At 40.2% G+C, this 21563-nt stretch overlaps 1 protein-coding gene across 1 annotated transcript in view; it reads right to left on the bottom strand.

Annotated features, from left to right (window-relative positions):
- COL13A1 (collagen type XIII alpha 1 chain) overlaps positions 1-21563 on the bottom strand; it is a 140931-nt gene that overhangs the window by 38361 nt on the left and 81007 nt on the right. The window contains exons 17-22 of the mRNA XM_070753908.1: positions 20139-20165; positions 14014-14067; positions 12199-12294; positions 6045-6113; positions 4302-4325; positions 698-751 (exon numbers count right to left, since the gene is read on the bottom strand). Coding sequence (XP_070610009.1) covers positions 698-751; positions 4302-4325; positions 6045-6113; positions 12199-12294; positions 14014-14067; positions 20139-20165 — 324 coding nt within the window. The remainder of the gene's footprint in view (positions 1-697; positions 752-4301; positions 4326-6044; positions 6114-12198; positions 12295-14013; positions 14068-20138; positions 20166-21563) is intronic.

Here is a 21563-nt window from a genome sequence, read left to right as displayed (position 1 = left end):
CATGAGCATGAAATCGATTTAAACTAAATGTCATCCGCTCCAACCTCAAAAAATACGACTTCAGCAACAGAGTAATCAACGCCTGGAATGCACTACCGGATTCTGTGGTTTCTACTCCTAACCCCAAAACCTTTAACCTTAGACTATCTACAATTAACCTCTCCCCCTTTCTAAGAGGTCTGTAAGGGGCGTGCATAAGCGCACCACTGTGCCTACCGTCCCTGTTCTATTGTCTTCTTTTGTTACTTTTTATCATTACTTATCTAATGTTTTATTTGTACAAATTACCACCCTATAATTGTTTGACAAAATAAATAAACAAACTAACAAACAAACAAACAAATAAAATAAATATAGGCAGCTGTATAAATCATATGCATAAATAATACAATTTTAAAAAATGGGTGGCCAGCAGGACCAAGGACAAACATTTGCTCCATTGGGAAATCTCCTATTATCAAGTTGTCAATTCCATTTGCACCACAAAAACCTCTCGCAGTGTTTTCGTTGTAGTGCATTTTACAGTAGGATCCGTCCCCAGATGATGTTCATCCGTCTTTTGAACTGACAGACAAGAAGAACCGTATCTTCCTCTGCTTCTGTTTCATTTTCATTATACTGTATTCATTCAATTTTAATTAAGGAGATGGAAAGGACTTTATCTTAGCGGACTGTTGAAAAAGACTGATGGAGTTACCTTCTGTCCAGGCGGTCCGGCTGGCCCTGGATTGCCTGGAAGACCAGGAGGCCCCTGATAGGAGAAAAAAAACCCACCTCATTGTTTAACAGTATATAAATATGGTTATTTATTTCCCTTTCTTTTTTAAATTGGCATTGTTATTGGAATAAAGTGTGTGTGTGTACATATGTATGTATATGTATTTGTCTCTCTGTGTATATATATATATGTACACACACACACACACACACACACACACACACACACACAGAGTTGATTTTCTGACAAAAATCCCAGTCGTGTATGTTTGTCTGATGAGACAATAACAAGGTCAAAATAGATCTATAACAGGCTCCCTTCCTTTTCATTTATCAGCAAAAATATGTATGTATGGATGGATATGTGTATACATGTATGTATGTATGTATGTATGTATGTATGTATGTATGTATATATACATATATGTAGATTGTTCTGAGTTCGGGTTTTGCCCCATGTAATATTTTGCATGTCTATGCGATGTTTCGGTGAAATCACATTCAACATCATCAGGCCTCATTTCACCAAAACGTCGCATAGACATGCAAAATATTACACGGGGCAAAACCTGAACTCAGAACAATCTACATACATATACCCGTGTAAATCTACGAAAACAAATATACATGTATATATATATATATTTATATACTGCTCAAAAAAAAATAGAAACACTCAAATAACACAGCCTAGATCTGAATGAATGAAATATTCTCATTGAATACTTTGTTCTGTACAAAGTTAAATTGCACAATAGCATGTGAAATTGATTGTCAATCAGTGTTGCTTTCTAAGTGGACAGTTTGATTTCACAATTTAATTTACTTGGAGTTATATTGTGTTGTCTAAGTGTTCCCTTTATTTTTTTGAGCAGTGTATGTCTGTATGTCTCGATGTATGTATATATTTTTGCAGATTTTCACGGGTATATGTATGTAGATTATTTATTTATTTATTACTTGGATATATATATGAGTTAGGTTTTTTGCCAGGTAATATTTTGAGTGTCTCTGCGACGTTTTGGCAAAATCACATTCACCACCTTCAGGCTGAAGTTATTGGGAAGTATGGTACTCACTCAGAGCAGCAGAAGCCAATAACTTCAGCCTGATGATAGCGAATGTGATTTTGCTGAAATGTAGAGGTGATGGTGTATATATAATCAATTTCTTTCAAACTCCTTTCAGGAGTTTGAAAGAAATGTCAAATGGGGGGGGGGGGGGAGATCAAAGCACAGTGGAAAAAAGAGAGGATATTTTACTAAGTGGCTTTCTGACTTAGACTATTGAATACCTTAATTATCCTGGCAAATGAATAGAATGCCAACATTAATTTATCTACCAGTCCCAATAAAGTACTGTACTGGATGCAACTGTAAAATATAGGAGGAAGAACCCGACATACCCATTGTGTTAACGTTGGCCAAACTGGTTGGGAATTATGGAAACTCTCATCCAACATGTTAGTACAGGGTGCATGATTGTTAGGGATTGCCATTGTAAACTGCATATTGTACATTTGTACCAAACTTGTACTGTCACTTTAAATGTTACAGTTGCTACTGTAAAACTGTACTGTCACTTAAAGGGTTAACTTGTACTTGAAGAGTTAATATTCAAGGCTGTTTCATCACTTCCTCATTGAAGCTATAAAAGCTCATTATTTTGCTTGGTCATTTCTTTTACTTTACTTTTGCCTGAGACGGGGGAGTTGTATTAGCTTCGTGCTTGTATTAGCTTCGTGCTTTATCTATGTTGTGTTTAAGCTTCGTGCTTGTATAAGCTTTGTGCTTTTATCTATTTTGTATTTTGCTTTGTGCTAATCTTGTAATTGCTCAGTGCGTATTATTCTGTATTTGCTTCGTGCTTATTCTGGATTGTTTATATTTTGTTTATATGTAAATAATACTTATTTAACTAAGTCTGTGTCTTGGCTTTATCACACATCCACGCTCTGTTAAAATTATCTGCTCGGTGTTGTCAAAGGTTTCATAGCTAACCGACACAAGCCAACACAACATATTCATAAGATACCAAGTGGGGGGAATTCAGGATATATGCCAGGTTTCCTCCTCTGCTCTCATTGGCTAGTGTATTAATGAATTGTGGAAATAAGCTTTGCATATAGAGATGGCAATCTGAACTGTAAAGAGTTTCTGTTGTTTCATCCTAGTTACCAGGTGGGTTTTGACTTACCTCGCTGCCAGTTTGCTCCTTGATGTACCATGTCCAGCTTCTGCACATACGCAGAAACAAAACATTGCTTCTGCACATGTGCAAAGATGGCACTGCCATAGGTGCTCTCAAGAGATGCAGTTCAGGGGTGTGGCAGCCTGGGTCACTGTCATTTCTAGCAACCCAGGCCACCAAGTTGCTACCGGCTCCATAGAACTGGTCCGAACCAGGAGGAACACACCTCTGCTAGTCACCTACAAACTATTTCTTCCTGGACTGTGTTGTGGTTAGATCTGGCCCAGCTCCTGCCCCAAGGACTGTGGATGTGGGGGAGACATCCACATGCTGCAGGCCTGTTTTGCCCCCGGTGGAATCTGATGATGAAGGCTCCTCTGACCAAGAAGACATGAGTGACAGGGAGGAGGAGAGTGGGGCAGACAGCTCAGAAGGAGATCCATTATCTAGCTCCTCCTTGGATTCAAAACAAGAGTTAATGATACAGCCACGCATGCGGAGAGCGATGCATAGGCAACAACAACTGAGAGATTATTATCAAAGAAAATGAGGTCACCAGTGGGGCTGTGGGTGGGGCTGTGGTAATTAGTGAGGCTGCTATAAATAACATCCTGTGGGTTTGGCCATTGTGGAGGATTATCTGATCGTTGTGTTTCGTGACTCCTTTACTGACTTTGACCTTTTGTGTGCTGATTTTCCCCCACTTTGAAACTAAACCAGAGCAAAGTGTGTTTCACTTTGTGAAAGAAGAAGGACTGTGAATTGCCTCACAGCTGCAAGCTAAGTATCACAGAACTGATAAGGGACTTGTACAAATTACCCGTTTGGTTGGAGACGAGTGCTCTTTGCTATACCAAAAGAAGGCTTGGTTTAAGTGACTTTTCATTATAAAGAACATTGTTTTGAATTTTCAAACGTGTGTGTGTCTGAAATTTGTACCTGTGAATTTTCGGGGGGGATTCTACCAGAGAACCCGACCGAACAGACTGCCTCTTTGTACTCTAAGACAGTCACAAGATGAGATGAATATAGGACCACAAACTGATGCTTATTTCCCTCTAATAGGAGGACAGATTCTGCATATACCCTTTTGGTAACTACTATAGATGACACAGTTGATTTTGGGGAGGGAAAGAACTTCAGTGGCAGTGCTATATCCCACCAAGACACAAGAAGATAGCTATCAACAGATGCCTCTCCCAGCTTCATTTGTTGCTATAAAATTCTGAACTGAAGAACAACAAAAGCTTATACATCTAATCCAGGAAAGGATGAGTTCTCCATTTATCCATGTGTGGCATTTATAATACATCTCTCAGGATTGCTAGCCTTTTCTCCCATTTAACTGAGCTTTTATTAAGAACCACAGCTTATAGAAAGGAAGATTAACTCACCATGAGAGCCAATGTTCGTATCTCCTGAATGAAAGAACAATTATGTGTTAAACGTTATAAGTAGCTATAGTATATGACTGTCAAAGATAGAAGAGTGTGATAGGTAAGGTACGATTCAAATAATTTCAAATAATTTCCCCCCCCAGACAATCAACCTGCTAGTTAATGCACAGGTGTCTTTCCATCAGTACCTTCCAATGCCTTTTTCAGAGGATTAGGGGTTTACTTTGGAATGATAGGAGAAGTACAGTGTTCCCTCGATTTTCGCGGGGGATGCGTTCTGAGACCGCCCGCGAAAGTTGAATTTCCACGAAGTAGAGATGCGGAAGTAAATACACCATTTTTGGCTATGGACAGTATCACAAGCCTTCCCTTAACACTTTAAACCCCTAAATTACCATTTCCCATTCCCTTAACAACCATTTACTCACCATTATTACTGGTACTCATCATTGAATAAGATACTTAGTGATCCTGATATTTATAAACATAATTATTTATTAACAATAATTATTTTTTTTGTTATTTATTTGCAAAAATTATTAGTTTGGCGATGACGTATGACATCATGGGGCGGGAAAAACCGTGGTGTAGAAAAAAACCTGCGAAGTATTTTTTAATTAATGTTTTTTGAAAAACTGTGGTATAGGCTATTCGTGACGTTCGAACCCACGAAAATCGAGGGAACACTGTAATATAATTAGCTAGTGACATTCAATCTATAACAATAGTCAAGACCAGAGGTGTCAGACTCAATTTCAATTAAGGTCTGCATCAGGGTTGTGTTTTAACCAGGGGGGGCAGAGGGGGCATGGCCTGGGTGGCTGTGGTCAGCTTGACATGACTCATATTGGGGCGCCTGTCAGTGCTCTGCCAGCAAAAATGGGTTCCTGGCCTCTGTTTTGGTTGCGGCCTCTTGAAGCCCTCTGCCAGAGAAAAAGGAGCTTGAGAGAGCCCTTCCGAGCTCCGATTTTGCTGGCAAAAGCACTGGGGGCTGGTCTTTGGCTGTTTCCAGGATGGTCCCACAGGCCAGATGTAAGAACCCCTGAACCAGATCTGGCCCAACGGCAGTGATGGACTACCAAAATTTTTACTACCACACTGTGGGCATTGCTTATGTATTTTGTTTCAACATCTTTCAGTGCAAATTGGGTGCTCTGGGGTGGAGCTCCAAATTTTCCTACAGTTCCCGTAGGAGCCCATCACTGCCCACGGGCCTTGAGTTTGACACCCCGGGTCTAGACTCATATATTCAACGCTATCATCATTATTTATGTTTCTACAAACATGAGTAAAGTAGAATAAATAAAGTGTGTGATATAATCATACACTACAACACAAGTTATATGTAGCCCTCCCCCAATTACTCTGCAGATTAAACAAAGGGGAAAGAGGAAAAGGACTATAAGAAAGAGGAAGAAACCATTATAGGAAGAGAAAAGGACTGCAAGAAAGAGAAAAGGTATTACTGGAACGAGGGAGAGGACTTTAGGAAAGAGAAGACAAAGGAAAGAGAAGAAGAGGACAAGCAACAGAAGATGGATGGACTCAGTTACATTGGCAATGAGTACACCATTGGGAGACCTCAAACAACAGGTAAGCCATCATGGAGAATTTCTACGTGGTTGCTAGGAGCCCAAAATGACTTGATGGCATATAGCAAATTGCAACAATTAATAAAAAGGTTCACCACAGCATTACCATGATAATCTGGGGTCTATGGTATATCTGCTACTTCCTTACCTGTAAAGCTTCATTGATATTGCCATTGTAGTCTACCATTTCACTCTTCCCTGGTTCACCCTTGGAGCCCTATAAGAAGGTATATATGGTTAGGAACAGGTGTTCTGGACATAGTTCCCTCTAAGCTGAGCAGTGAGCAATCGCTCACTTAAAAATCATCATCAACTTAGAGTTTTCCAAACCTGCCCAGAAGCCGAGAGGGAAAGAGTGAGAGGGAAGGAGAGAGAGAGGAAGAGAGAGAAACAGATAGAAAAAAGAGAGGAAGGAAAAGAGAAAGAAAAAGAATGGGAGTAAGGAAGAGAGAAAGAAAATCAAAATCTAGTTTGAAACTAGCTCAACTATTTAAGTGGCATTTTGATATTGATAGAGTTGCCCTATTATGAGCTCACTGTTATAGACACACAGTATTTATTTATTTATTTATTTATTCATTCATTCATTCATTCATTCATTCATTTATTTATTTATTTATTATTTCTGTGCTGCCCAGTCCCGAAGGGACTGCCGCTCAGACACTATACTTTTCCGCCCACCCCAAAAAAAAATTAGAGGGAACACTGGTTCTGGACTTATACTACCCATACTAATAAAGTATGTGTCTCCATTTACATCTATTCTGTAATGTAATTTTTGTCACGCACAAAGTACCTGGCTCTTTAAATGCTGCTCGGCTAAAGTGCATTTGGTTGGATTTTATAGAAAGTGATACATGAATTCAGCACATATAAAACAGGATTGGCAGTTCAGTCCTGGAAAATATTTGGAAGAATTTAATATTTTCCGTTTATATAGAGCAGAGGTGGGAAGCAATGACCCCTTCCTGACTTGTGGACTTCAACTCCCAGAATTCCTGAGTCAGCATGGCTGGCTTGGGAATTCTGGGAGTTGAAGTCCACCAGCAATAAAAGGGCCACCATTCCTCACCCCTGAAATATAGATTATCAAGGTGCCTTGCATAACTTTTTGTCACCCCAACAACTTAAGGTGTTCATGTATTTATTTATTTAAAATAATATATTCTGGGAGCAAACCTATTTGAAGGACATTTGTCAAAGGAGTTTTCAATCCAAAAAAGAAGAGCACCAGGTGTGTGTCCTATTGCTGCCACCTTTTCAACATCTTTTCAACAGAAATATTTGATGGAATGGAATGGAATTATAAATAGGTGGCATGAAAATAAACTGTTTTAAGGTATTTTTATTTATTATTTTATTTTATTTATTTATTTTGTCCAATACACAATGAGGGTTTTAGTGGGTATATATCTATATACACATAGTAAAATACATGATGATGGTTATAGAGGAGATACTCATAGTAAAATATATCTAAGAAATAATAGAAAAGAAGATATAGGAATAGAATATATCAATGAAAGAATAGAAGAAGAGATGTAGGAATAGAGGAAAGGTATAGGAGACATAGGAGAGCAATAGGACAGCGGACGGAAGGCACTCTAGTGCACTTGTACTCGCCCCTTACTGACCTCTTAGGAATCTGGATAGGTCAACCGTAGATAATCTAAGGGTAAAGTGTTGGGGGTTTGGGGATGACACTATGGAGTCCAGTAATGAGTTCCACGCTTCGACAACTCGGTTACTGAAGTCATATTTTTTACAGTCAAGTTTGGAGCGGTTAATATTAAGTTTAAATCTGTTGTGTGCTCTTGTGTTGTTGTGGTTGAAGCTGAAGTAGTCGCCGACAGGCAGGATGTTGCAGCATATGATCTTGTGGGCAATACTTAGATCTTGTCTAAGGCGTCTTAGTTCTAAACTTTCTAGGCCCAGGATTGAAAGTCTAGTCTCATAGGGTATTCTATTTCGAGTGGAGGAGTGAAGGGCTCTTCTGGTGAAGTATCTTTGGACATTTTCAAGGGTGTTAATGTCTGAGATGCGATATGTGTTCCAAACAGATGAGCTGTATTCGAGGATGGGTCTGGCAAAAGTTTTGTAAGCTCTGGTAAGTAGTGTGAGATTGCCAGAGCAGAAGCTGCGTAGGATCAGGTTTACAACTCTTGAAGCCTTCTTGGCTATATTGTTGCAGTGGGTTTTGGCACTTAAATCTTTTGTTATTAGTATACCAAGGTCTTTAACCGAGTGGGGATTATCTGTGATAATTTGATTATTCAGTTCGTATTTGGAGTATTGTATTCTGGCAGAAAAAGAAAGGAACCAGGAGCTTCTAATTGAGAAAACAAAAGCAAGCAGAAAATAAAAACTGTTTTAATAAAATAAATAAATAAAGTGATGGTAACAAGGTAATTCTCCCCCACCCCCATTACAAAAAGTTCAATGATGCCTCTTTTCAGCAAGACAAGTATTTTGTCTATTTTGCATCCAATGGCTGGAAAAATAAAGCATGTGGGAGCTCACATCTGCTTGTTGGAGGCCAATTTGTATTATTAATGTGGCAGTATTGAATTACTGTAATGTGATCTGATTTTAACTACACGTTGCCATACGTCTTTGGAAATTACACTGCTTTAAAATATAACACATTCATACAGGTGATCATGAGGAAGCAGACTGACTGAACGGTATTCCTATTACTTTCCTATTGTCCACCTTGGGAACAACTGAAAAACACTGGTTGTACTACAGAACTCTCCACATGATGTGAAATTAGGGAAGATGATTGTGGGCCTGTTTATAAATGTATTTTTGAGACATTGTAGAATGGAAACACCTGTGCCATGAAACTTATCTATCTATCTATCTATCTATCTATCTATCTATCTATCTATCTATCTATCTATCTATCAATTTATTAGATTTGTATGCCGCCCCTCTCCCTCAAGATCTAAGTATTGCCCACAAGATCATATGCTGCAACGTTCTACCTGTCAATGACTACTTCAGCTTCAACCGCAACAACACAAGAGCACGCTACAGATTCAAACTTAATATTAACCGCTCCAAACTTGACTGTAAATAATATGACTTTAGCAACCGAGTTGTCGAAGCATGGAACTCATTACCTGACTCAGTGGTGTCAACCCCTAACCCCCAAACTTTTTCCCTTAGACTATCCACGATTGACCTCTCCAGGTTCCTTAGAGGTCAGTAAGGGGCGTGCATAAGTGCACCAGTGTGCCTTCTGTCCCCTGTCCAATTGTTTCTCCTTATCTCATTTATCTTTTCTTCCTTTCAAATTTGTTCACCTATACTTTTATATCTTTTCTTCTATTCTTTTCTTTATTTATATTATTATATATCTATCCTCTTCAATGTGTATTATGTATTGGACAAAATAAATAAATAAAATAAATAAAAAAAGTCTCTCACCACATTAATATATCATCATGTAAATCTGCATGAACGTGAACTGCATGTTACTGTAGATGTTTTATGTGTGTGCTGTGTGTTTCATATTAGCTGATTGACCCATTGATTCATTTACCACAAGGGGGTGGCATTTATTCCCCATAGCAGTTCATTGGTTGAAAATATTCACTCAGAATTGTTCTGCTCTGCTTAACTGTTCTTCTGAGCATGTGTCTGCATACTTGGAAAACATTTCCTCTTGAGGGGTGTCTAGGACAGTAATGGCGAACCTATGGCACAGATGCCACAGGTGGCACGCGGAGCCATATCTGCTGGCACATAGCTCAGCTCCAACATGTATGTGTGTGCTGGACAGCTGATTTTTGGCTCTGGGAGGGTGTTTTTGGCTTCCAAAGAGCTTCTGGGGGGATGGGGGAGGGCATTTTATTCTCCCCTGGTTCCAGGGAAGCCTTTGGAACCTGAGGACGGTAAAACATGAGCCTACTGGGCCCACCAGAAGTTGGGAAACAGGCCATTTCCAGCCTCCAGAGGGCCTCCGGGGGGGTAGGGGAAGATGTTTTCGCCCTCCTTAGGCATTGAATTATGAGTGTGGGCACTTGTGCATGCATGATAGCATGCATACACGCTCTTTCGACACCCGAGGAAAAACAGGTTAGCCATCACTGGTCTAGGACAACTTGCCACAGCCAACTCCCGCAGGACAACTTGCCGTGATCAACTCGCCACAGACCCACTCTTGATAGACAAGAGACCAGGGTTACACTAATATAAATATATATATAGTGGAATAGAATTGTTAAAGAGAGGTTATCCAGAGGGGGACAAAATGAAATAAAATATTTTTATTTAAAAAAAATAATTAAATTGAATTGTTGAAATGTCTCATGGCAAGTTGGCCAGGGTGAGTTGTTCATGACAAGTTGACTGCAGAGTGTTGACCATGACAACATGGTCCCATTCTGTTCTCTGGATGGCGATGAAGTGAAGCAAGCAGAATAAAAGAAGTAGGGAATTTTATACCTTTAAAAGTAAAAGAAAAGTAAAGAGTGGTTTTCTATTTGCTTGGCAAGTTCTATTTAATGACAATCTCTCTATTATTATTATTATTATTATTATTATTATTATTATTATTATTATTATTATGTCAATACAACACAGCAAACGAGATCACTATGCTGGATTTCGTATTTCATCACCAGTCGGGCGCTTCCCAAGCACCTAGGACTGCGTGATGTAGCGGCGAATTATGTTTGCCGATCCCAGTAAAGCAGCCTTTTGCAATTGACAGATGGAGATTTTGTCAATTCCGATGGTTTTCAAATGTCCGCTGAGATCCTTTGGCACTGCGTCCAGTGTGCCAAGTACCACTGGGACCACTTTCTCTGGCTTATGCCAGAGTCGTTGCAGCTCGATTTTTAGATCTTCGTATTTCACTAATTTCTCTAGCTGCTTCTCCTTAATTCTGCTGTCTCCTGGGATTGCGATGTCGATGATCCATACTTTCTTTTTCTCCACGATCACAATGTCTGGTGTGTTATGCTTCAGAATTCAGTCAGTCTGAAGTCGGAAGTCCCACAGCAGTTTTGCTTGCTCATTTTCGACCACTTTTTCGGGCTTATGATCCCACCAGTTCTTTGCCAATGGTAAATGGGAGTTACGGCACAAGTTCCAGTGGATCATCTGTGCCACAGCATCATGTCTATGCTTGTAATCAGTCTGTGTGATCTTTTTGCAGCCGCAGTTGTTGTTGTTGTTGTTATTATTATTATTATTATTATTATTATTATTATTATTATTATTATTATTATTTAGATTTGTATGCCGCCCTTCTCCGAAGACTTTCTCTCTCTCTCTCAATAGAAAATCTATTCAATGCACTATATAAACTATATATATCCAATATATCAGAGGTGGGTTTCAGCAGGTTCTGACCAGTTCTGAAGAACCGGTAGCGTAAATTGTGAGTAGTTCGGAGAACTCAGTAGTAGGCTGCGGCCTCTACGGTCAAGTGCGCAGTCCTGGTTGGAAAAATGGAACTGCGTTTGCAGCTCCAGCTGACCGACAGGGGGGGGGGGGCACGTGTGTTGGCGTGAGATTTGGCTTCTGCACATGCGCAGGTAGGCAAATCTTGTGGGAGGACGCTCGCACATGTGAGATTTTGCCGATTTTGGCAGGTTTTTTTGCATCCATGCAAAAAGATTGCTGGAAATTGGTGAAATCTCACACGCACAAGCACCCTCATGCAAGATTCATCTGTTGTGCATGCTCAGGAAGCCAAATCTTGCACCGACGCCCAAACCTGTGCCGGATGTGCTCACACCTGCCGCTGGGAGCGCTCCGGTAGTGCCGGCGACGGACAGCCCTTCCCTGAGAGAATTGGTAAATACCACCTCTGAATGACTCCGCCCCCATCTATTCTGTGCCTCCCGAGTCCCAGGTGATCGGGAGGAAATGGGGATTTTTCGGTAAACTTACTTACTTATCTATCTATCTATCTATCTATCTATCTATCTATCTATCTATCTATCTATCTATCATTTATTTATTTATTCAATTTTTATGTTGCTCTTCTCCTTAAGACTCAGGACGGCTTACAACATGTTAGCAATAGCACTTTTTAACAGCCAGCATATTGCCCCCACAATCCGGGTCCTCATTTTACCCACCTCGGAAGGATGGAAGGCTGAGTCAACCTTGAGCCGGTGATGAGATTTGAACCGCTGGCCTTCAGATCTACAGTCAGCTTCAGTGGCCTGCAGTACTGCACTCTACCTGCTGTGCCACCCCGGCTCATTCCTCTGCCACGTCCACCAAACCACGCCCAACAAACTGGTAGTAAAAATATTTTAACCCCACCACTGATTTATCACCTTTGGTCCTGGAGGCCCTGACAATCCTGGGATTCCTGGGGTTCCTGGTTCTCCTTTACCACCTCCAAGTGCATTGCTAGAATCTCCTTTTTCACCCTGAGGAGAATTGAACAAAATGAGCAATGAGCGATAGTAATGAACCTTATTTTTCCATATTTTGAGAGCAATCTGGTGCCTGCAGGAATGATGCAGTTGAAATTCAGGGAATAGCAGAAGTCTGAACACATTTGGAGAATGCAGGTAGTCCTCGACTTATGACCACAAATGAGCCCAACATTTCTGTTTGCTAAGTAAGACAGTCTGTTAAGTGTAATTTGTCACATTTTAGGATCTTTCTTTGCCACATACATTAAGCCCATCACTGCAGTTGTTAAGCTGTGTCATGGGTGTTAAGAGAATCTGGCTTCCCCCATTGGCTTTGCTCGTCAGAAGGGTGATCATGTGACCCGGCAAACACTGCAAATGTCACAAATGCCAGTTGCCAAGCATCCAAATTTTAATCATGTGACCATGAGGATGCTGCAACGGTCATATAGGCAAAAAACCTGAAGCTAGGCTAATTTTTTCATGCTGTTGTAATTTTGAATGGTCACTAAATGCATGGCTGTAAGCGGAGGATGACCTGAATCAAATTGGTAGCTACTTGATCTTACTTGGTTGATCAGTCATGTCAAAGACATTCAAGGCCGACTCAGTTGTTTGAGCACCCGTCCTTTGATTAACCGAAAATAATCCCAACAATTTATGGTGGCATAAGGTTTAGATATGTTCAGTTGTGGGTGTATGGTAGAGGATGGCGCACTGGTAGTGAATGGGCTGTTGCATGCACAGCTTCGGTCCTCTTGTGTGCACGCCTGCATCACAGCATATTTCACAAAATTTTGTGAGGGGACGTGCGCAAGTGAGATTTCAGCAATCTTTTCCTTCTACCCATGCATAGAAACAAAAAAATCGCCAAAATCTTGTGTGTGAGCACAGGTCCCCTTCCGAGGTTTTACTTCCTGCACAGCACACTGGTAGAAGCAGTAGGAATAATCCACCCCTGATCTATATCTATATCTATATCTATATCTACATCTACATCTACATCTACATCTACATCTACATCTACATCTACATCTACATCTACATCTACATCTACATCATCTACATCTACATCATCTACATCTACCTACATCGCTCAAAAAAATAAAGGGAACAATCAACACATCCTAGTTCTGAATGAATGAAATATTCTCATTGAATACTTTGTTCTGTACAAAGTTGAATGTATACAACAGCATGTTGAATTGATTGTCAATCAGTGTTGCTTCCTAAGTGGACCGTTTGATTTCACACAAGTTTGATTTACTTGGAGTTATACTGTGTTGTTTAAGTGTTCCCTTTATTCTTTTGAGCAGTGTATATCTATATCTATATCTATCTTTCTGTCATCCATCCATCCATCCATCTATCATCTATCTATCTATCTATCTATCTATCTATCTATCTATCTATCTATCTATCTATCTATCTATCATCTATCATCTATCTATCTATCTATCTATCTATCTAATCTATCTATCTATCTATCTATCTATCTATCTATCTATCTATCTATCTATCTATCTATCTATCTATCTAGAACACACACATATAAAACAGGATTGTATTTATAGTTCATATATGGACTCTTCAACCTGGAATAAATTCAACCCCACTCATTACAGGTCCAGTTTTTAATATATGTGATGCCCAGCAATTAATTTGCTTTTGGCTTTCAATACAATAAAATATGCCTCTCTCTTTATTTCCCACTTAGATAACAAAACAGACCTTTTGCCCCATGCTTCCGGAAGGTCCTGGATCCCCTGGCTTCCCTTTCTCACCCTGTCGAAGAAAAACCAGATGTTATGATTTAATTCATCTTGTAATGGGGATTGGAGAAATAGCATAATATAACATCCTCTTCATAGTTTTTCTTATGCCTCTTACAAGATTTCGTCTGGAAGAAAATCCAGATTTTAAAAATAAATCCAACCTGGATTTCTCACCAAAACTATTCTCTCTTTTTCCCCCTGAAGAATCTGGGCATCTGTTGTGGGAGGAAGATGATAGACTAGAATAGAATAAGAGAGTTGGAAGGGACCTTGGAGGTCTTCTAGTCCAACCCCCTGCTTAGGCAGGAAACCTTACACTACTCCAGACAAATGGTTATCCAACATCTTCTTAAAAACTTCCCAATGTTGGAGTGTTCACAACTTCTGGAGGCAAGTTGTTCCACTGATCAATTGTTCTGACTTTCAAGAAATTTCTCTTTAGTTCTAAGTTGCTTCTCTCCTTTTTAAATTTCCACCCATTGCTTCTTGTTCTACCCTCAGGTGATTTGGAGAATAGCTTGACTCCTTTTCTTTGTGGCAATGCCTGAGATATTGGAACACTGCTATCATGTTCCATTGAACATGATGTCATTGCACAAATGATGCAAATTATATACAACCATTTGTCAAATGACTGTTTAAAATTATGAATACACTAAAAAAAATGACTAAAAACAGGTCATCATTACACTTATGACTATTGGAGCATTCCGATGGTCATGTGATTAATATTTGGGTGTTAGCATTAGAATTACATTTAGCCTGAGCTCTGATAATTTGGAGACCATTTGATGAGTAGATCCTAGATATGGAAAATGCTGACTGCCTGCTTCCATTAGGGTTCTATTACTTCAGAAGGAACAGATTTGGAGCTTAGGGGTTCTCCAATTGTCATAATTGTTAATAAAAGTCTAATACTCATTTTGGCAGTTCCTGGACAGGGACAAGCTAGTTTCAATTTTAAAGTGTTGTAATGCATACATTTATGTTGTGGTTAGCTCTGGCCCAGCTCCTGCCCCAAGGACTGTGGATGTGGAAGAGACATCCACATGCTGCAGGCCTGTTTTGCCCCCAGTGGAATCTGATGATGAAAGCTCCTCTGACCAAGAAGACATGAGTGACAGGGAGGAGGAGAGTGGGGCAGACAGCTCAGAAAGGAGATCAATTATCTAGCTCCTCCTTGGATTCAGAACAACAGTTAATGATACAGCCACGCATGCGGAGAGCGATGCATAGGCAACAACAACTGAGAGATAATTATCAAAGAAAATGAGGCCACCTGTGGTTGGGTGGGGCTGTGGTGATTAGTGAGGCTGCTATAAAGAGCAGCCTGTGGGTTTGGCCATTGAGGAGGATTATCTGATCGTTGTGTTTCGTGACTGCTTTACTGACTTTGACTTTTTGTGTGCTGATTTTCCCCCGCTTTGAAACTAAACCAGAGCAAAGTGTGTTTCACTTTGTGAAAGAAGGAGGACTGTGAATTGCCTCACAGCTGCAAGCTAAGTATCACAGGACTGATAAGGGACTTGTACAAATTACCAGTTTGTTTGGAGACGAGTGCTCTTTGCTATACCAAAAGAGGGCTTGGTTTAAGTGAATTTTCATTATAAAGAACATTGTTTTGAATTTTCAAATGTGTGTGTGTCTGAAATTTGTACCTGTGAATTTTTGGGAGGATTCTACCAGAGAGCCCGACAGAACACATTTACATAATGGTTAAAATAACTGTAGGCCCCACTATAAGAGGCACTAACGCTTGGGATTATCTTAAAATCATTCATGGTTGGAATTTCTACATAACACCATCAGCTCCTCAGAAATGATGCTCCCAATATTGCATCATATTAGACCAACTTTTCCCCCATTCATTTTTAATGTATTGTACATATTTCTATCAATTAGTATAACATACCAGTTCATTATCATCCATTAATAATGTTGAAGAAAAGAACATTAACTTATCTTCACAACATATTAGATTAACACTGGAGGGCAGTGACTAATAAGTCTCAGTAGATACTAAAATCAAGGCACTGACGTTATCTGACAAAAATAATCCATATTAATGCTTCATCCCTGCCTTGGGTCTAATTACCTAGACCAATGATGGTGAACCTTTTTTCCCTCGGGTGCTGAAAGAGCATGGGCACGCACCATCACACACGTGTGAGTTCCCACACCCATAATTCAATGCTCAGGGAGGCCAAAAACAGCTTCTCCCCCCCCCCCAGAGATCCTCTAGAGGCCAGAAATGCCCTGTTTTCTAACTTCTGGTGGGCCCAGTAGGCTGGTGTTTCACTCACACCAGGCTACAAAGGCTTCCCTGGAGGGTAAAAACGCTCTCCTCCATCCCCCTAGAGGCACTATGGAAGCCAAAAACACCCTCCCAGAGCCTCTGTGTGAGCCAAAAATCAACTGGATGGCACACACATGCATATTGGAGCTGAGCTAGGGCAACAGCTCACGTGCCAGCAGATATGTCTCTGGGTGCCACCTGTGCCATACGCAGGCCCCTCTCTGCAGGCACACCAGCTGTTGCCCTAGCCCAGGTCCATGGCACACATGCACGTATGCAGAAGTGGGCTGCTGCCCAGACCGGGGGAGATGACGCAGTGGGGTAATGAAAATGGAGCTCCACCCCAAAGCACCCAATTTGCACTGACTGAAATATGTTGAAAGAAAATGCAGGGTGTCCTGCATAAGTCACGCCCACAGTGTGGTGCTAAAAGGTTTGGCAGCCCTTCCCTGCACGCGTGCCTCCCTCTGGCCAACTGGTCTCTGGGTCTCTGCCACACATGTGCAGGGGATGGGGTGCATGCAGGAGATGCATACACACATGCATGGGGGTGGGGTGCATGTGTGGGGCAGAGGTGGGTTGCTGCGGATTTGGAATAGTAATTTTGAACCGCTAGCAGGAATTTCCTCCCATTTGCCGAATCGGCAGAGACGGTCAACTGGCACACCTCCAAACTGTCTTTCTCAGTGGCGCCAAAGGCATTGCCAATTTGGTTTTTGCTTCTGCACATGAGCAGAAGCTGTTTTTTTGCTTTTCTGCATTGCAGTAGCTGGATTTTGGGCACTGTGCATGGGTGCGTGCGCACTCACGTGGTGTGGGAGGAAGTAAACCAGTGGGAAGGTAAGTTAGAACCCACCCCTGCACTCACATTGTCGCTCACATTGCATTTTGAGGGTTTCCACACATGCGTGCTCTTTCAGCACTTGGCACCGAAAAAGTTAACCATCACTGACCTAGACAATACAGTGGTACCTCTACCTAAGAACGCCTCTACTTACAAACTTTTCTAGATAAGAACTGGGTGTTCAAGATTTCCCCCCCCCTCTTCTCAAGAACCATTTTCCACTTACAAACCTGAGCCTCTGAAACTGTAACTGGAAAAGGCAAGGAGAAGCCTCTGTGGGGCCTCTCTAGGAATCTCCTGGGAGGAAACAGGGCTGGAAAAGGCAGGGAGAAGCCTCTGTGGGGCCTCTCTAAGAATCTCCTGGGAGGAAACAGGGCCAGAAACGGCAGGGTGAAGCCTTCGTGGGGCCTGTCTAGGAATCTCCTGGGAGGAAACAGGGCCGGAAAAGTTGGGGTGAAGCCTCCGTGGGGCCTCTCTAGGAATCTCCTGGGAGGAAACAGGGCCTCCACCCTCCCTGTGGTTTCCCCAATCACACACATTACCGGTATTTGCTTTTACATCGATTCCTATGGGAATAATGGCTTCTTCTTGCAAACATTTCTACTTAAGAAAATGGTCACGGAACGAATTAAGTTCGTAAGTAGAGGTACCACTGTAATTTAATTTCTGAGATGCAGAGGGGAAGGGCCTAGACATTTAGTTTTTCACTGGATGCAGAGGATATTATTTGGCTACTAAGGGCCATTCTCTTGTCTCTAGGAGTTGCTGAATATTTTGAAACGCATGCTTCTAAATTATGTTTAATTGGAAGTGACTGGTTTTTTTTAAAAAAATGTGCATAAATAAAACATTTGAAATCTTAAAGATAGTAATGAATCTTGGTACTCCAGCCTGTTCTTGCTGAAAGATATTTCCTTCCCAGAATAAAAGAGCACAGAGCATAGAAGGATCTAAATCCATGCCAAAACCATGCTACATCATATCATTGCTATGAAGCTTTCAACATGCCGAGACACTTATTTTCTACTTTTCAATGAAAAAACCAAATTGATCAAAAATAAAATAGTTTTGTTAGCTTTGACTTTAGAGTTACATTTCAGCCAATGTAAAGCAGTGGAAATGACTTTCCAGCTTGGAAAATTTAGCTCACAGCACTCGGATCAGAATCGTGGGTTGTTGAGAAGGACAATGCAGACAAACAAAAGTCAAGCTTTGTATCTTTTCCTACCCTGTACCCCCTTTTTCCAGGCAAACCTGGGGGGCCCATCTTCCCAGAAAGTCCATGTTCTCCCTTTTTAATTTTTTTATAAGGAAAAAAAGACATAATAATGTAGGCATTATGTAGGAATAAAGGAAGGTAGTGCACCATATCCAAGAGCCAAATATATGAAACCCCCCCCTCCAAATTCCCAATTTTCACAAGGAATAAATTTAGATTCATTTTGTACCAAATAATATATTCCCTTTCTCCATTTTCCTTAAGGTTGCTTTCCCTTGTATGTGATGGGTATATATGTGTACAGTGTTCCCTTGATTTTCGCGGGTTCAAACTTCGCGAATAGCCTATACCACGGTTTTTCAAAAAATATTATTTAAAAGATACTTTGCATTTTTTTCCCTATACCATGGTTTTCCCCACCCGATGATGTCATACGTCATCGCCAAACTAATAATTTTTGCAAATAAATAACAAAAAAAATAATTATTGTTAATAAACAATTATGTTTATAAATATCAGGATCACTACGTGTCTTATTCAATGGTGAGTACCAGTAATAATGGTGAGTAAATGGTTGTTAAGGGAATGGGAAATGGTAATTTAGGGGTTTAAAGTGTTACGGGATGGCTTGTGATACTGTCCATAGCCAAAAATGGTGTATTTACTTCCGCATCTCTACTTCACGGAAATTCGACTTTCACGGGCGGTCTCGGAATGCATCCCCCGCGGAAATCGAGGGAACGTATGTATATGTTTTTCCAACCAATAGTCCACCAAAGGATCATACTGATATAAATAATAAGGGTATCAACATGAAAATATGATTTTCTTAAAAAAATAGTGATAAGCATAGCAACCACAATAATATTTGGATAATGCTTCGAAGCAGTCGGAGCAATTCATATATATTATCTTTATAAAAGATATGTTAATATCTTTCTAATGTAGATTGGAAAAGAAGAGAAGAGCTAAGAGATGGTGGTTTGGCTAAGTTTATAAGACAAATGAATGAACAGTGGATTTCTTGAGACAAAAATGAGCCACCACACCACAATAGCTCTTATTCCTCTAAGGAAGATGCCACAATAAGTTAATTGGGCTTCCTGGTACTAAAGATTCCAACATGGAACAACTCTGCTTGAGTGGTAAACGAAGGGGTGGTAAATGTACTTTGGAAATAACTCTTTCCTTTTTGTCCCCTCCAGAGAAGGGGTCTCCAAACCTAGTGCTTTTAAGACTTGTAGACCGGGCTGAAATCCAGCACGTTCTAACAGGTTCTGGAGAACTGGTAGCGGAAATTTTGGGTAGCATGGAGAACTGGCAAATACCACCTGTGGGTGGTCCCAGTGGGGTGGGAATGGAGATTTTGCAATATCTTTCCCCCAGTAGTGGGGATAAAATTGAGATTTTGCAGTATCCTTCCCCCGCCACGCCTACTAAGCCACACCCACCAAGCCTCTCCTACAGAACAGATAATTAAAAAAAATGTTGTGGACTTCAACTCCCAGAATTCCCCAGTCAGCCACAAATCTTAAAACCTCTGCTACAAGCAAACAGAAGAAGTCCACTATCCTAGTTAATATCCAACATATTTGACATCCAACATATTTTTAATCAGTTTATTTACATACTGGTGATTATAATACCAGGTCTACTTAAGAGATTGAAATAAAACATGGCTGAAAAAATTTAGAACACATTAATTCTTTTTAAGTGTAGTACCTTTGCTCCTGGATTCCCGGGTTCACCCTGCATGAAAAAGAAAGAAAAAAAGGAAAAAATATACTGAGAAAAAGATATGGCTCTTTTCCCGGGTAATGGATTTCTGTGTATCTCAAAAGACCCTTTCAGATTTCTTCCAGTTTCTATTTACATCTGTTTAAAAATTCCATGAAATCTCACATAGACAAATTCACTAACGCAAAACTTTACCCAGCTATATCAGGATCAACAACCTTTTAGAAAATAAAACAAAATCTGGAAGAATAAAAAAGTTTGTTAGTACAGGAGTACATGTGTGTTAGGGTTTGCCACTGTAAACTTGTACTGTCACTTTAAATGTTACAGTTGCTGCTGTAAAACTGTACTGTCACTTAAACAGTTAAATATTTCTAAGCTGGTACGTCATTAGAGGGCGCCAGTAATCCATCCCTCAAATGAGGCTGTGACGCACATATCTGCTCAGTCATTCTCTTTGCCTGAGAGGGGGGGAGTTGTGTTTATGCTCCGTGCCTATCTTCTTGTATAAGCTTCATGCTTATTATCTATACAGTGTTCCCTCAATTTTTGCAGGGGATGCGTTCTGAGACCGCCCGCGAAAGTCGAATTTCCGCGAAGTAAAGATGCAGAAGTAAATACACCATTTTTGGCCATGGACAGTATCACAAGCCCTCCCTTAACACTTTAAATCCCTAAATTACCATTTCCCGTTCCCTTACCAACTATTTACTCACCATTATTACTGGTACTCATCATTGAATAAGACACTTAGTGATCCTGATATTTATAAACATAATTATTTATTAACAATATTTTTTTTGTTATTTATTTGCAAAAATTATTAGTTTGGCGATGACATATGATGTCATCGGGCGGGAAAAACCGTGGTATAGAAAAAAACCCGCAAAGTACTTTTTAATTAATATTTTTTGAAAAACCGTGGTATAGAATATTCACGAAGTTTGAACCCACGAAAATCGAGAGAACACTGTATTGCATTTTGCTTTGTGCTTCTAATCTTGTAATTGCTCAGTGCTTATTATCCTGTATTTGCTTGGTGCTTATTCTGGATTGTTTCTATATTTTGTTTATATGTAAATAATACTTATTTAACTAAGTCTGTGTCTTGGCTTTATCACACATCCACGCTCTGTTAAAATTCTCTGCTCGGGGATGTCGAAGGTTTCATAGCCTAACTATACCGAGACAAACCAACAAAGTTGATAAGTGAGTTTGGATTAATATTTAGATTTGTGTGTGTGGAAATCATGAGGAATACATGAGGCACCCAATCTTACAATTCCTTTGTAGATCGGAGTCGCCTTTAATGAGTTGGATATAGAGAAAGATAGAACAATGGATATTTCTATTTTCCCATGTAAAAATTCTATAGCATTTTAAAACAAACTTATATAGCTGCTCATCTAC

The sequence above is a fragment of the Erythrolamprus reginae genome, chromosome 5, assembly GCF_031021105.1.
Source record: "Erythrolamprus reginae isolate rEryReg1 chromosome 5, rEryReg1.hap1, whole genome shotgun sequence".
NCBI classification, from domain to species: Eukaryota; Metazoa; Chordata; class Lepidosauria; order Squamata; family Dipsadidae; genus Erythrolamprus; species Erythrolamprus reginae.
The sequence above is the reverse complement of the archived record's forward strand: the minus strand, read 5'-3'. Positions and strand labels throughout refer to the sequence as shown.